Source organism: Molothrus aeneus, chromosome 26 (assembly GCF_037042795.1).
Source record: "Molothrus aeneus isolate 106 chromosome 26, BPBGC_Maene_1.0, whole genome shotgun sequence".
NCBI classification, from domain to species: domain Eukaryota; kingdom Metazoa; phylum Chordata; class Aves; order Passeriformes; family Icteridae; genus Molothrus; species Molothrus aeneus.
In genome coordinates, this window is record NC_089671.1 from 5197036 (window position 1) to 5214369 (window position 17334).

General features: G+C 35.9%; 1 protein-coding gene across 1 annotated transcript in view; it reads right to left on the reverse strand.

Moving 5' to 3' along the window:
* STXBP4 (syntaxin binding protein 4) overlaps positions 1-17334 on the reverse strand; it is a 61803-nt gene that overhangs the window by 26379 nt on the left and 18090 nt on the right. The window contains exons 15-20 of the mRNA XM_066565979.1: positions 16975-17061; positions 15847-15912; positions 10082-10258; positions 7733-7849; positions 7163-7212; positions 5905-6035 (exon numbers count right to left, since the gene is read on the reverse strand). Coding sequence (XP_066422076.1) covers positions 5905-6035; positions 7163-7212; positions 7733-7849; positions 10082-10258; positions 15847-15912; positions 16975-17061 — 628 coding nt within the window. The remainder of the gene's footprint in view (positions 1-5904; positions 6036-7162; positions 7213-7732; positions 7850-10081; positions 10259-15846; positions 15913-16974; positions 17062-17334) is intronic.

The following is a 17334-nucleotide window of genomic DNA, read 5'->3' on the forward strand; positions in this document are numbered from 1 at the left end:
ATGCACTGCTTTTAAGTACAGATAAGCACTTTAATATTAGTATTTCATCAATGATGATGCTTACAGCTTGGAAGCCTCTTTTTTTTTTTTTTTTGAGTCAGAGATCACCACCCAACATCAAAACCTCTCCCAGATTATCATAATAAATCTTGTAATTGAAAAGAATATAAAAGAGTCCAGGTTCTGCAGACAAGCTGTAAATCTGTCATGAGACTTTTGCAGCTCAGTGACTGATGACCCAGTACAGCCTGGAAACCACAGCTGTAAGTCTAAATCACCTAAAAATACGTGGATAACCATGCATTACAAAATTAATGTGGATCCAGCACACAGCACTGAAACTTTGCATCAGACCTACAGTACTGAACTGCAGCAATTATGATAAAGAAGGCAAGAAACCAACTCAGTAAAATGTTCTCAGAAACCTGAAAGGGAGCCTATGGCTGTCTGTGCTTCCTCATCAGTCATTCCTTTCCTAATGAAGATTTCCAGGTCAGACAGTGCAAAGGTGCTCCCTGACACAGTTTCGTAGTCCAGGTATTTTTGTTCAATGAAAAGTCACTGCATAAACATCACACACAGTAATGATAAACCAGAAGCAAAGAACTTTTACAAGTCACTAATAAACCTGACAGTTACCAAAGGCTGCTGGAGAACAGCATCTCTAGTGTAACACAAAATTCTAGTAATTGTAGGATACTGTCCAGGAAGGAAAAAAAAAAAAAAGCTCCTTTCAGGATTTCCTATCAATAAGACACTTAATCAGAAAAAAATGTAAGTATTAAATTTAGAAGACTTTTGTTAAATCCTTGAGTTTTTGTTGTTCTTACTGATGAATGAACAACTCAGCTGCTTCATGACTCAAATTCCTTTTTAAAATGGGGGTAATAATTTTCATCAAGGTGTAGGAATCGCGTCAGTAAAGCAGTTTGTATCAGACTTACTGACTGGAGAGAGAATGGACTTGTCTCAGAGGTTTAGTCCTCCCTTTTCAAATTAATTTTTTTACACACTCAATTTCATTTATATTTGAATTATTTTCAATACTGTACAGTATTACATTTCTTAGTTGCAACATTTATTTTCTGTTGCAATGAAACATACTCAAATTCTTGGACAGATTTTCTTTTTGAAATTACAGTTCTATGAACCCTGTCAGAATTACAACTCTTAATTTTTTTTTTTTACCAAGCAGGCAAAATTGGACATTTAAATGATTTCCAGAAAATTAAAAGTCTTGCTGCAAGTAAACAGTTATGTAGAAAAAAAAGCTTTCACATTCTTGACTGCATCCTTGTAAAATGATATTAAATATGATTGGATTTTTTTTCCTGAAGATTACAGAAGCCATTTTCCTCGTTATGCAACTTTGAATTTTAATTTTTATGCAAGTATATAAGTTGTACTTGCATAAAAATTAAAGAAACCCTTGGGTTTCTTCCTGTGATCTGATTTGCAATGAATCTAAAGAGTTGCAAAAAAGGTATCAAATTTTTAATGAAACATTCAGATTTTCAAAGGAAGGCAAAAATTTAACAAGGTCTGTAATATAATGTAAAACAGATCTACTTCTCAACTTGGATATAACTGATGTTTATTGTAAAAATTAAAAAAATGTAATTCTGAGATTTCTGTATTTTCTTTTTAATGTCAACTCTAAGATTCAACAGCAAAAAGTTCATTGAATAACTTAATCATTTTACTTTTGACAAAAATGAAACTATCTTACCTTCAAGTATTGTTGTTAGGAGGAAAAACAAAAATCAACCTCCAGGGACTAGCAAAACCGTGACATTTTCCTTTGAATAAAACAGTTGATAAATTTTCTTTTGGGAAAACTCACTTCTTCTGTTGTTGTTAAAAGTTTCAAAGGAATAATACATATTAATGTCACCAAATCAATATTTTCTAGTGGAAGTACTGTCTCAGCTAATGTTTAGCTGACAAATATAAGCTTTTTACCTTTAAAGCACACAGCAGTGATATTAATTTTTTTGCTAGCAAAAACTATTAAAAGGGAGCTGTACAGCTGCATTCAGGATATACTCTGTATAATTTATCTGGGCTCTTCTATTTCTGATTTCAGTAATTCACTGAAATATTTAAGGCCTTGCCAGAACAATGAATACACAGAGTTATCTCTTTAGTTGTCATTATGCTGCTTCTTCCCAGGCAGCTCTTCCAGTGGGGAAGGACAGGTACAGTTCTAGTTCATCAGCTGAAAGAATGTCAGAGGTATTCCCTCCTCCCACAAACTGGACCTTGCAGGAAATAATTTTGCCTAATACTAAAAATACAAGAAGATACAGCATCTTTAATATCAGGAGCCAAACTAACAGAAGTTAACAAGACATGCCTGTCCATGCCACAGTAACAGCTGGATTTTGATGTACAGGCAAAAGGTAAAAATGGGAGCTGATGTTCTGGCTGATGAACTACAGCCAATTACCTGCACAAAGTTACAGCACTGCTGTGTTCATAAAATACAAGATTCAAGAACAGAATAGCAAAATGTATGAATAAATAATGTATAATAAATGTATAAATAAATAGCATTTATTCTGTTGTAATAGACAAACACACCAGGCCTGCAACAAACAAAAGAAATATGAATACTTAATAATACTGGCCCTTTTCAAAATAGCAAAATTGTTATTTGTGAAGCCTTGCTACAGCTTAGTTATTTGTGAAGCCTTGTTACTCTATAGCTTAGTTCCACCCACTCTGTCAAAAACACAGGAAGGGATAACTGACACTTTCCTGACTATGGAATGGTTTTGGCATTTGAATACATTGTAGCTGAAAAATCCCTAAACTGAAGAAATGGATAGATCCAATATTTCAGCTTTTAATGCCAAAGATCTAAGGCATTGCTCAAAAATCAAAAGCAATTTTAACCATCAAGAGAACAGGCACTAATGGATGCTGAGCAGCAACAGCTTCTATTCTCTTCTTTTATCTAGTCAGCATTCAGGGAAATGAATATAAGATCCAGGCAACGAAACTTCTGCCTGTAGGATCTTCAAAATCAAATGCATAGTGACTGGCAAGATCAATATGAGTAAATTAAGTAGGAGTTTTGGAATCTGTATTAATTTGGATATCATTTGAGTGAACTTCAGCATGATTGCCTCATGTCAGATCCCAGGCTGAGAGCAAATTACGGAACGTGATGGGATAAAATAGCTCAAAATTCAGTGCTTGAGCTCCCACTGAGTGGAGAACCTGGCTTCAGAGCACTTCCTGGATGTGGATGGTTGGAATTGTGTCAATTACAGCAAGATTGTATTTTTGGACAGAAGTGTCAGAGGCAGAGGGAGGAAATCAGCAGCCAAAATACTTGAAAGCTGTGTTATATGAGTGCCCATTTCAAAATGCTGATTGCCTGCTCTTTGATGAGGAGATAAGTACGTTCCAGGGTTAATCAGATTTTGGTCATTACCCAGTACCCAGTGTATTCCTTTTCTAAATTTGTAATAGAAAAGAAGAAAATGCTATCACTATTCTTTGTAGCATGATTTGCACCATATGGTCTACTAAATGCAGGCAGCAACTACTTTTAAATGCTGCAGTTCTTCACTGAGGCATTATTATCCTCTGTATGATGGAAGTAATTTCAAGTCTTCAGGAGATGCTCACATTCTGTAAAGCAGAACGGCCTCTCAAGGCTTGGTTTCTAAAAAGAGCTTACAGTCCTTAAAGAAGATGAAGAATGGCTCTTTCAAGGGATGAGCCTGATTATTCTGTTTATTACTTCATTATTTGCATTTTGAGGTCTAGAGGATCCTGAAGCAGTAAGCCCTGGAAAACGAGCTGCTGTTCTTTTTCCAGAGTCTTCGCCTGAAGAATCACCAAAGTGCCTTCACAGAGCTGTCACTCAGCCTGCAGAGCTGAAAGCTGATCTGCAGCAGTATCACAAGGCAACATGTTCTTGAAGATTTTCAGGAATACACTGAACTTCTTCAAGCCTCTTCCCTCAGGCAAAATGTCAGCTATTACAGAGGAAGGGGATAGTTTGTGCGGATAACTTATAAATATATAATTTTGACCTGGTTGTCAAGGAAGATTTTTTTACAAAGGAAGCAGTTTTCTGTTGGAAAAACACTCTACAACCTTTTCCTGGCACCCAGACTTTGTTTCACATGTATTGTAAATGAATCAAAGAGGAATTTTGGCTGGGGCTCCTTTACTTCGTATTTACAAGAATGAAGCAAATAATGAAAGAGAAGTTCTATTTAGAAGGTAAAATGTATCACATAGGTTTCCCAGCCAGACATTCTGATCCACTGAGCAACCTGAAAAATATTAACTCCAGTTCTCTCTCTAAGAATTCAATAACCAATTATTATGCTGTGGACACCTTCCTGGGAAAAGGAAACCCTTCAGTCTGCACTGTAGTCTCTAGTACACTTTTCTCTTTGATGGATGATATTTATGAAATACCACACACACAAGAGCCCCCTTTCTATGACAGTTCATCTGCAAGAAAACTTCAGATCACATGGAAAACATTTAGTGAGAAGCTGGCAGAGAACACTGCAGACAGAATGCTATTACATAGTTCCTTTGCCTTAACTACTTTCTTTTGGAGGGAGAGGGAGAAAAAAGCCAGTGAGGTTTAAAGCTTTAATCTCATACCCAAGCTTGTCAGAGCCCAAATCTATCTGTAATGCTCTCCAAATCAGAATGAACTCAGAAAGATGACGTTCAATCTTTAAATCCTTCTCTGCAGATCTATTTTTAATTCTAAGGTTCATAAAATGGATCCCTGCTGTAGCTCCAGAGCTTTCTAGCATGTATTCTACCTATTATGTTTGACATAACCACATGTTAGAATTCAGCTGCATTTAAAACCAAAAGTTTTCTTTGCACAATTTTCTGTGTAGTGTAATAAGAGCAATTCAGTGTGACAGAACTATGATTATCATTGGTGGAAAACCAATTATCTCCTCTCCTGGTCACTGTTATTCTTTTCACTCCACCAGTAATTCTAACTCTAATATTCTGGACACTTTTGAACAAATTTTATCTTCTTATTTTGCTTTCTTTGCCATGGAATGAGTAATAAATTAATGCTTCATAAATAACATCAGAAAACTATTTTTCATATCTTATTTTCTCAACAACCATTTTCTCAGTCTCTTTCTAAATTAATTCCTGAACAGTCCTTTGATACAAGAATTATGGACAAACATAATTGACCACCTTTCCAAAACCTCCTGTGACATACCATTTATGTTCCCTTTTTGTAAATCAAAATTGGAGTAGAACTGACATGCCTGCTCAACTATAGGCAAATACCATCAAAATATACAATCATTTCAATGACCTGAACCAGGAATTATATGATAATTCAAACCTGTTTCTTAGACTTTCAACTGATGCAGTTTATTACAGTCACTATCATGAATTACCATCATTTTCACCAATGGGAACAGCTTTCTGTTCATGACTTGAGGACATACATGGATATCTCCAAATGGAACTGCTGCCTACATTCACTCCCTACAGCAACAACATCTTCATTAAAACACTTTGATACATGCTCATGCAAATCCAGCAGAATAACATTTTGTAAATATTCCAGTATGAAAAAGAGAGCATTAAAGTAATGAAATTCTGCTAGTTTTACGTGATTCTGGTAATCTTCATATTCCTCATTTTGGCATTAATTTTGTGCTGTAAGTTTTCCTGTGAAGAAATGTACTCTGGAATAACTTTATATTCTAATTATAGTTTGATGAAGATGCTGCCTGAGCTGACACTGAACCTGCTCTGTCCTTCCATGCTAGGAATGATTTATTCAGCCAGTTCACATCCAATTTTAAATGAAATTATCCATTTTCTTGGCTGATGAACTGATACCAGATTTCAAAGCACACAGAGATGGACACACTCACTCACAATCTACTTCCAAAATGGCACGGATGGACTTGGCAAGGTCCCTGGCTTCTGCTGCAAGAGCTGCTGTGACAGTAGGTCCGACCCTTCCCAGCCGAGCCAGAAGTGCTTTAGTGGACAATGTTCTTCTGTCACTAAGATAATAAAAAAATAAGTGTTTATTTGTAATACGATAGAGGAAACTGCTCCTTTTAACAAGGCAAACTTGTTTTTCTAAAGTGGTTTTGTTCTCACTGTATGAACAAAAAAGATTCATGCTCCCAAATCAGTGAGTTAGCCCCAGCAGCAGTCCTGGCTGAACAATGAAGGCACTTGGAAAGTTCAATTCAAATAACATTCAGAACTCAAAATGCAGTATCAAGGACTCAGAGGGTGTCAGGAAAGGAACTTGAATGGAATTTTCATACCAGCATTTAAGAAGGGATACTGCTTCATGGGACCCAACTCTTATCTTCTCTGCTGTTAGTGAGTCAGTTTGTCACCTTGGCTTCGTATTTGACAATTAAACCATTCATTAAAATAAATTCTGTGAACTTCATAAAACAGACAACATCGTTCTTGTGTGCAGTGCCAATGGGAACTGCATCTCACTGATTATCTACAATATCCTAGTTGGTCTGAGCCTACCTAGGTATTTTGAAATATAGTTCCAGTTCACTTCACTTAAATACATTTAATTTTCTTGAGAGCTGTATTGAAAAAAAACTCCAGGAAAGAGACGGAACAATTTTACTGTTACATAAATATTAATGAAATGCTATCTGCGATATATAGCCACAATCATGCAATTTTCTGAAGGACTAAAGGCTGCTTAAATCTTCTTGAATATTCCCAGCAGCTTTTTAAACAAGAAAAGTAACAACATGTAAATGGATATACATTTTATCAATTTATTTATATGCTACTGCATTCATTGTGATGCAAAATCCCCTAGGAAAATCTAAAAAAAATATTAAAAATTATAACCCACTGTTAAGGTTCCTTGCATTTTAACGAATCATTAGTACATTATAATTACTTTATGGAAACATCCAGACAATCATAGCTATGTAATTATTAACTGTTTTAATTTAATTCAGAGGTTTTTAATGAAGCTGTATCCTGAAAGCCTAATTTATAATTCATGCCATTTCCTCTCCTTCAATAAAATGACACTCAGAACTATACAGCAAAAGTATAGAAAAAACTAGCCACAAGGCAGTTCTTTGAGACTTGGAAACAATAGTAGAGTTTTTCACTATTAATATTGCCATTTCATTACCTTAAAATTGTTGAGGAAGTAGAGTTATCTGAAAGTATTTCATGCACAACCTGTTGGTCATAGTCAAGAAGTTAACAGCTTATAAATCAACACAGTCAAAAAGTTAATACCTTATAGTTTGTTCTTCTATTTGGGGGTGGGGAACTTGATTTGCAATTAAAGAATCTAGTCTCTCCCAGCTAGAAGCGCAAAAGTAAAAACCAAAATATTATAACCCCTTTAAATGAAGTAAATATACCCATATCCCTTTTTTTGTTGTTGTTTCATAACATGCTAAAGAATTATCAATTATCAGCTTTTCTGCCTTTTTCTTATGAGGAGTTTCATAGAAATTGAGAGAGTTTAGGTGGAAAAAAATTATCTGATCATTTTCATTTGTGCAGTACAGCAAAACCTGAAGATTATGTAAACTTCTAGATGGATCTACACACTTACACATCCTCTGTATGTCTAGGAATGAAAGGATCTCTAAAAACTGGTTTATAGCTATTTTACTATACTCATTCCTCACAAACATCAACAAAACCCTTTTCCAAATAAGATATTGTTAAAAATGAAATGCAAAGTTACCTCTACAAATTGTAGCAATTTTTCAGTGGCCACCTCAAAGGTCTTCCTGGCTGACTCTGATTTCCGCAGCTGACAGTCAAGCACTGTAACCCTCTTTCTCAAGTCGTGAATGCTCTCCTGAGAAAAGTATTTTAAGGCTTTTATTCTAATAATTTTCCTCCCATGGTTCACACAGAGACATAGTGTGAACAGAGTGTTTGGAATGTTTAACATGCTCTTTTCTACATTTCTGTAAAACATAAAACTGGAATATCTGAGCAGCTGGCAAGTCATCTCCAAACTGCAACAGATTTTGGCAAATGATAGAAAGGTAAATTAAAATTCGAAGATAACAACAGGAATAGGGCTGAAAATTAAGAGAGTTTGAACTGACTGATAAATGGATCAAAAATACCAACCTAATGGTGACAGTATCTCAGCAGGGTGCGTAAAGAGCCAGAACAAACTCAGTCCCCTAGTTTGCATCCACACCTGTTGGCCAACACAGTAATTATGGCACATCTAGGAGGAAATTACCCCCTAGGATGTCTCTGCATGCACTTGTATAACCTATTGATCAGTGTTATGCATCCTTCCCTCCTTCAGTACAGAAGATGTGAGCCCTGTTAGATCCAGCTCTGGAGGCTCTGGGTTTCATTAGAGTTCCCGGCACTGTTCGGGTGACAGGACCATGAGTAAAGTCCTCACGTGTACCTGGGCATGTTCTGTTTAGCACAGCTGTCTGCTGGACACAAGATCTAGAAAGATCTCTCCAAAATACAGAAAAAGCACTGTAGTTAAAAATAAAATTTTTCATCACACTGCAGGTGATCATTCTGAAAGCCCACAACTTACTCTAAAATCCTTACAAAATAATCACCAAACCCCACTTACTAACTTCACTGGAAGCAAATAATTTGTACAAAGCAGCAGAATCATCATCCCCCCGAATATCAAAGAATCTGTTGATTCAAACACCTTTTTTTGGTAATTTCACTGTAAACTCTGGAGAAGAAGCTGGTGAAAGAACTCACTCTTTCATACTGAAAAAGTGAGAGGGACCAATCTGATTTTTATTTATGCCTCAACATACGTTATACTCCATTTAGTGAATGTGTTTTAGGGGGAGATTACTCATGCATTAAAGAAAAAAAACCAGGTGTGACCCTGCCGAAAACTTGGCTCCTGTAACTGACTCCCCTTTTACAGCAGGATGGGGACAAAAGGCTATAAAATGGAGTTGGGACCTACTTGATACTGCTTCTTTTGGATAAGAAATGCAGAGATTGAAATCTCCACACAGATATTGTTGTACTCAGTCAGAATTTCAGGAACTCAAGTTAGAATCTCTGGAACAAGCCTCCAGGAAAGCAACCCACACTGTATGAATTTCTTAAAATTTGGGTATTTATAGAAGTCCTAGAAAACAGTTTTCTAGGGTCTAGATGCAAGAACACCTGACATAAAAGATGGAGCATCTCACCCAGATGTTCAGAAAATACATCCAGGGTGTGATTTACCTCATGACTCACAATCAGATAATTGGAATTCCTCCTGGGAGCCACAGGGACTTCCTAAGCTGTTCTCTGCAAGCTTGTTTACCCCAGAGCTTGACTTTACCTTCTAATGTCTTGAAATATTAAATTAATTCTCAGGATGAAACAAGGCAACATTTCAGTGGGTTTTCTTCACCAGGTCATATGCACATTCATTTTTCATGAGAAAAACAAGGTAACCTCACAAATGCCAACCTGCTTGTACTTGTTAAAACTGTGTCAAAAACACAGGTCAGGAGTTATGAAAAAATTTTTGAAGCGCATCAAATATTTTATTTCTTAGCCTGTTCTGAAATGCCTTGCTGGAGATGAAGTAGTGAAGCAGACTTAAAATATGAGGTTAATTTTTTTTTTTTTTTGCAGGTTTAGTAGCATTCAAATGATTACCTTGATTACATCTAAATTTACTTTGGAACATGACTGGACTTTACATGGTTGTTATTTGCCTAACAGAAACATAAACCTGAAGGCCATTTTCACATGAGTACAAAAGCATAAAACATATATGCAAGGTGTACTCTTTAAAGACAATATATCTGCAGCCCCGAAACTATTCCATGCTTAATGCTTGAGATGTGCCATTCTGACCTATAACCCACATATACTAAGAACTCCTATTTTTTCAGCCCAAAGATGTCTGGATAAAGGAAGCCTTGTACACTTCACATTACCCTCTTCAATCCACATCATCCCAGTTATTGAATAATAAAAGACAAACAGTGACCTACTTTAGAAAAGCAGATGAAAAGAAAATGAAAACCAGATACATGACAACAGCAAGGAAACCATGGTAACTCTGACAGGCTTTGCTTACTTTATTTTGGCCAGAATGCTCAGTGAGCTGAGCCTTCAGTTCTCCAATTTCAGCCTCTAAGAGGCGAATCACCTCTTCATAGTCCAGCTCCATTCCCCGGGCCTGCCTCTGAGCAGCCTCTGCAAGGTGAATTCTGCTGCGCAGTGCTCTTGTCTCCTCCACAGCTGCCTTGGCTTCCTGCAGATTATATAATTCAGTGGAGAAGTTACAACTCCAGCTACCAAAAAAAAAGAGCAGATTTAGCTCACAACTTCTGCAGTTGGCATCAGGGCTACCTGTTAGTGTTCATGGTTAGAGGGTTCAATGGCTAATTTTTGACATTATGATGTGCAAATGAAAACCAGGTATGTACAGAGACATAATTTTCCTAATAAATTAAATAACAAATTCTATAATTACTGAAAATCGACTTGAATGAAAGGTTTTATTCAAATGCACCAGATACTGTTGATCTGCCCCATTGCTTTCACACCAAAAAAGTACCTTAGTGAGATGTTACTTCATTTTATTTTTATTGCATGAATTCACACACTAGTCACAGCTCACACATCATGTAGATGGACTTTTAATGCAAGTAATTCAGTCCACACTCTTTTCAGAATCACTGCTTTTTAAAAAAATATATTTTTCTGTCCACTTTCCTGGTCCTATTATTTTCCTTATATCCTGGATTATCACAGAAGAGTGATAGATTAAACTTATATATATATATATATATATATATATAAAATGTAGAGAAAACAGAAAATCAGAAACTGTTAGCTTTTAATTCAACTAATGTAATCCCTAAATGTTGCAAAATCTCATTTGAAGAAAGATACTGCTCAGTTCCTTTTAGGACTGAATATTAATTGAAATTAACTGATTAGTAAATTAGAAAGCCAAACTAAAGGCCTGTACAATGGAGTTTGTTTACACTCATCTAGGAATAAAACAAACAAACTGCTCACCAAAATGGACAGGCTCACTGGCACCAAAATCACTGAACCATCTTTTCCCTCAGCTATTAATTAATCTGTAGGAAAAGTCACTTTATATCAATTTTATGAATAATTAAAGTTATCAGATTTGAATACACAAATTAACAGAGCTAGAAGTTTTTTGTAGAAGTTGCTCAGTTAGTGATACTTAGGTGAATATTCTATTCCTGGTCTACCTATTGCATCTTATAATTATAATTATATCCTGGTTGGGAACGGAACTAGAGGGAAAACAGGTGGATGTTTCTCCTCCTGTAGAAGAGAAACACACTATGACTCTTTACCATGGGGAGGAAATAACCTTCTAGAAGATAGGTTTGAAATTGCTGTTTCTAAAAAACCTACATGGCCAGGCCTTCCTGTTTTGTGGAAGCAATTGCATATAAAAGGTGTCATTACAGAAATGTCCAGAGAGATCAGTTAAACTTAAAAATTCAGATTTAATTCTTTCCTAACATAGAAGCATTTGTTCTGTACAATCAATATCCTTCAAGTTAGGTTTTCCTATATTTTGTGATAATGTTCTTTCTGTAAAATGCTCTACTGATCTCAGCTTCATACGACTTTTAACCTCTACACTGTTAGTCTTAATAGACAATATATTCTGGGCCACAAATCGGTTAATCTCACTGACATAAAACCAGTACATCATCTTCCTCATCTTTGCAATATAATACCAATTTGGACAATGGCCAGGGACATCCTGCTCTGTCAGAAAAGAGAGCAGTGGAAGTAACCACACATGTAGAACAGCAACACCATTAGTGAACACAGGTGACATTGGTGTTGCATAATTTAGAGGTTTCTGTTAAAGGTCACATTTAAGTGACCTTTAATTTGACAGCAAGTAGTATGATTTTCTTTTTCCTTGGGAAGCATTTAGGTGAACTACACAAGGACCAGCTGCACCTGGAAGCACAGGCTCATCCCAAGCTTATTGCTCTGTGTGTATTTTCCCTCACGTTGGAGTCACAGTTGTGTGTTTACAGCACTAAGAGCAGTGTGAGGGTCATTACTGCTCACACTCCCTGAACCACAGCAATCACCCCACCCCTCCTGCAAGCTGCTCCTGGCACTCCTTTTTCCTAGAAACAATTCAGGGAGCACAGGGACTTCTAAGAAGTTATCAACCTACAGAAGTAGAGGTCAAATGACTGCCTTTGGGGAGGGCACTTTCTTGCCAATGTAAGAATCAAAATGAGTCAGCAGCAAGAAGAGCTGGGCCCTGCTGCTACAGAGGATGAGTTGGGAACCTTCAGCAGCAAAGGCATCCTTGGGAACCAGGCTGGAGGTGGGAAAAAGATTCTTGGAAACAAAAGTGAAAAGATGCTCTGACGTTAAATTTGACTAATATAAATGAACACAGAGGCCTTGAGAAAGGGTGGCATCTTAAAAACCCACACTTAGGAATTATTTAAATAAACCTACATGAGAAAAGTGAAGAGAAAATTGCTATTATGAAAAGGGAGGTCTTCATTTTGAAAGAAGACATCCTTGAGATAAAGGTTTAATCTCTGATAATCCAGAATTGCCTTTACTCCTCCATTGTTTTTTCAGAACCCCAGTTGTTGAATATTAATTTCTCTGTAATAGCAGACTAAGTATGACCAGATTTCACCAGTGAAAGACCTAAAGGAATAATTAAGGAACAATGGCTTCTTACATTACAATGAAACAATTACACACACTACAACTGAATTAGTAAAATTGTCTGACACACCAGAGCTGTTTGCTGGAGCAGAGGGGCACAAAGGGAAATGATTCCATCTGGTTTTTCCATTCTCCAGTTACTGGAATTGGCACTGTGGGCCAATGTATGAAAAAGTGTCCAAGGCCAGGCTGGACAGGGCTTGGAGCAAGCTGGGATAGTGGAGGGAGCTCCTCTCCATGGCAGGGGGGTGGAATGAGATGAGCTTTAAGGTCCTTTCCAACCCAAACCAATCTAGGATTCTAAGACACAACAGGTAGGGGATCTGCAGCTGCCAATATTTCATTTATATAAACACCTCATGGGACCCATTGTCCTGATCTGGTAAGAAGCCACTACAACCAATAAGGAACTAACAGCTGGAGGAGAGAAGCTGAATCCTTAAAAAAGCAATTTCAAGGTACAGGTTTCTTCCTAAGCCAGGTTCTATTTCTTCCTTGGATAAATTCATGCTTAAGAAGGTTTTATCCAAGTTTTATTCCAGCCACCACAAACACCTAAACTAAGATATTCTTTTAATCTATGTGAAAATTGTAGTTACAAATCAATTGTGCTTGTTGATTAATTCTACAAAAATTGTATATTGAAATCATCCTTTACAAGAAGTTTGAATATCTTTACTATGTATTAAAATAAAAAAACCTAATGAAATAAACCAAACACTTCTTTCAGACAGGGTGAAATAGATTAGATACTGCTTCCAAAATAGCAGTCATTCAAAGCCCCTATTTTCCCCTCAGAGAAAACAACCACAGAGTTGCAAATCTCAGCACTATGAACCAAGTTCAGGAGTTTGGGATACCACAAACAGTGTCTTATCTTCATAACCTCTCCCATTTCCTATGTTTAGCTGAGTGCTCCAGGTGACAGAAACTGCCCAGAAAAAGCTGTAGTACAGAAGGGATCATTCAGGCTGAAATACCCAGGACTCTCAGGCAGCACAGGATCCAGCCCAACTCCTCCAGGAAGACAGAAGACATCATTACAGATTTCACATTCGTGCTCTTGGCAAGACTTCAGGTACTCAGAAATGCCTTTCTGTGTTTTGAGCCAATTTCAGCTTACATATGATTTCAAGGAAGCCCCAAAGATATAGTGCTATATCACAACTTTAAAGCAAAAATAGATCAATTAATGGATTTTAATTGTCTCATACCAATATTAGAAAATAATTACTACCTCACAGCAAGTTTAGCAGCATTTCTAATTTTAAGAGTTTATTCATGCTGTTCATTACTGAGTCAAGCACTGTTTAATGAATTGGTACTAACAAAGCATGTTCATTAACCAGAATATTTGTACCCCGTCTTAATTAATCTGTAATCTCTGCAATTAACAATTAGTAGAAAAGAGAAATACCACAAAATATACCTCAGTATACGATTGGTAACCTAAATCCTCATTTAAAATGTTGTTTTTTCAGGAAAGCAGTCATTTAAAAAATGTTTAAATTATGCTAAAGTCAGAAGACCTTAAGCACAGCCTTAAACTGGGTTTTTTGTTTATTTTGGTTGTTTGTTACTTTTAATCAGGCCATTAGGGTTCAATAATGTACTTATTAACTCCTTTCACTAACCAGCTCAAGCAGGAATGCACATCATAAGTTAAATGGCAACTTGTACTATAAGTAGCCTATTTTTAAAAAACTTATCACTATGAATCTCAGTGCCAATATTGTTTTTAAACAACAGAAATATATATATAATAATATATATAAAACACTTGAACATGCACCAAATATAAACAGGAGAAAATGTCCATTAAAAGCCCACTTTTATCTCTTAAAATAGATCATACAATGCTATAATTATATATAATTTAGTATTTCTCTTTCACTTCACTACATGGAACCCTTTCCATGCCTTCAACAAAATCAGTATTTATCCCTGAGAGGTTTGCAGGGCAAAATTGAATCTCACCACCACAGGACAGTACCTGAGAAAAATAAAAGTGGGAGGACCTCGAGTGGTGGCAAATGAGCACTGCTGCCACTTAAAACATCTTAAACCCGCCCTGTCCAAGGCTGCCTTCCCAGGAAAAGCAGGTTTGTACTGGGGATTGTACTCTGTACCAGCTTTAGTCTGGACTAATAACACTGAACAAGTGTTCTGGTCTAGAACAACACAGTCAACCCATTAGAGAATGGGAATTCAAGTGCATTACTGGAACAATCTTCCAAGTAAATTATATCCAATGGATAACCCAATTTATTTCCCACAGTGTAGAGAAGGAAACAACACAATACTAATGGAAAATGCTTCCAAGGAAGCTCTCCTATATTCAAGGAATATAGGTAATAATGAAGGTGTTCAATGAATCTTAGGAGCAAGATATAAAACTAATCTTAATAGAGGGGATTTTCAAACTTTATCTTGCATTTTTACATGACATGTGACATGAGAAACCCACAAAGAACACGTGCAGCAGTGCAGGAGGGAAGGAAAGCAGCCAGCTCATTAGAAGGAAAAGCTGACAGGGTGTTCAGGAGGAAGAGGGAACAGGAAATTTCCTTGGGTTTGAATCCAGGCTATAAATGACATGAGACTTACATTTAATTGGGAATTTCCTTTAAGAGACACAAGGAAGCCAAATACTCTGATTTATTGGCTCATAATTGTAGATAGATTTGGAGGCTGAGGAAGAAAGACTTTCCTCAGAAAACCCTGACTATTTTTTCCTAGTAATTTTTTCACACTTAAGACTGGTTGACATATAAAATAGTTAATGTTAGGACTGTAAATTAGGCAACTGTTGCCTAAGAGCAGCAAAATCTCTTCAAGAACACTTAAGACTAGAAAGGTTCTACTACATAATTATCCCACTTCATTGATCCAGCTGGTCTCAGGATTCCTATCTCAATTCAATGGCAGAGAAATCGATTACTGCTCTAAAAAGTGAAGAATTAATTCTCCACTTTTAATCGAAAGCTCTGTAGTAACACAAGAACCACCTTTGTGTTGAAATCAGTGTGAAAGTATAGTCTACATGAGCACTAAGAGAAAAAAGTGCTCCTATCTCCCTTCCACAAAAAAAATTAAAAATTTTTACGATTATAATTTTTAGAGACTTCAACATACTTGCTTGACTACTTGAAGCTGCTCTGCTAACTGCTTCTGTAAGTTCACAGATTCAGACAATTCTTCCTATTAAAAAAAAAATGATAAATAAGTTTGAAAGAGAAGGAGTTTTGATCCTAAAGCAATTAGCTCTTTCAAAACTACAGATAACAATACTTAACTTTTATCAACAACTTTTATAAAACCTGTGATAAAAGCATCTCTAAAAGATAACTTTTCTGTGAGTTCATTGATGTTTAAGTTTCTTGAGTATTTTAGAATTATTTACTGAACATTTCTGGGATGTGTGCAAAAGAGTGTAAGAAATAAGGCAGTTTATTATAGATTGATGATTGTCAGTTTTCCACATCAGCAATTTAGGGACACCTGCTCAGTATTCACGGTGTTCAATGTAAATGGGGTTCTTTCATTTCAGTACAAAGCTCTCAGAAGGAGAATCATTGTGCATAGAACAGAGAACTGACCTCTGGCCATTTCAACCCAATGTTTCTGTAATTTACAGCAAGAAATTTTTTGGACCAATGGTCAATTTTTAAAATTGTCTTTGTCCCAACCTCAGTACTCCTGTTGAAGAACCAGAGTTATGTATGCTGAACACAGAACTTCTTATCTTATGGTTTGTTAAAAAAGAAATTCAGGACCATGGGAATGTGGTAGCAACCTGGGGTATTAAGAAATAATATTTATTGCTTTAGGACATGGGAATTTTGTAATGTCTGGGAAAATATGTATTAATTTTGCATACAGATTAATTTATCCTCCAAATTCCTTTCAGAAGTATCAGCACACACTCGGACTCTGCAGTTACTAGCATCATTTTTAAATAAAATTGCCATGCAAATCAGTCATTTCTATAAATTCACTTCTGTGAAATGTCTGCTTAGTCTCATTTCTCTATAGACCAGATTAAAAAATGTGTTAGCATTCAGTATAATGGCTAAAATACACTGTCTCCACAAATATATTGTAAGCAATCTTCAAACTTGATTAGGACTGTTTGCACTGCCATTTTATTTATCTATGAAAAACTGCACATGAAATTCAAATAACCAATAAATTCCTATATACACTCAAAAAAAACCCTAGTCTCTTGAATAATTTAAAGCAAATAAAAAAAATAAGTGTTACCTTTAATTTGCTAATTTCTTTTAAAGCTTCATTTCTTTCTTTCTTAAGTTTTTCCACATCATCCTCCAAGGAATCACAGGTTACAAACTGTGTGTACACAAATATATAAGGTTGGAATGGATTGCTAACTATGTCTTCCATAATCTTTAACATCTTATATTAAAAGTTCTTGTAAATAAAATGAGAAGAAAATATTAATTTTAGGATGATTTATAGATCTGAAAATGCTAAAAATGTTTAATAAAATTTTAAACAACTTAGCTTCCAAATGAACAATTTCTTTTCCTTTTAAAATGGATTAATAAAGTGTTTTTTAAAGTATCAAGAATATATCACTATTTCCATATTTTAAATAATAAG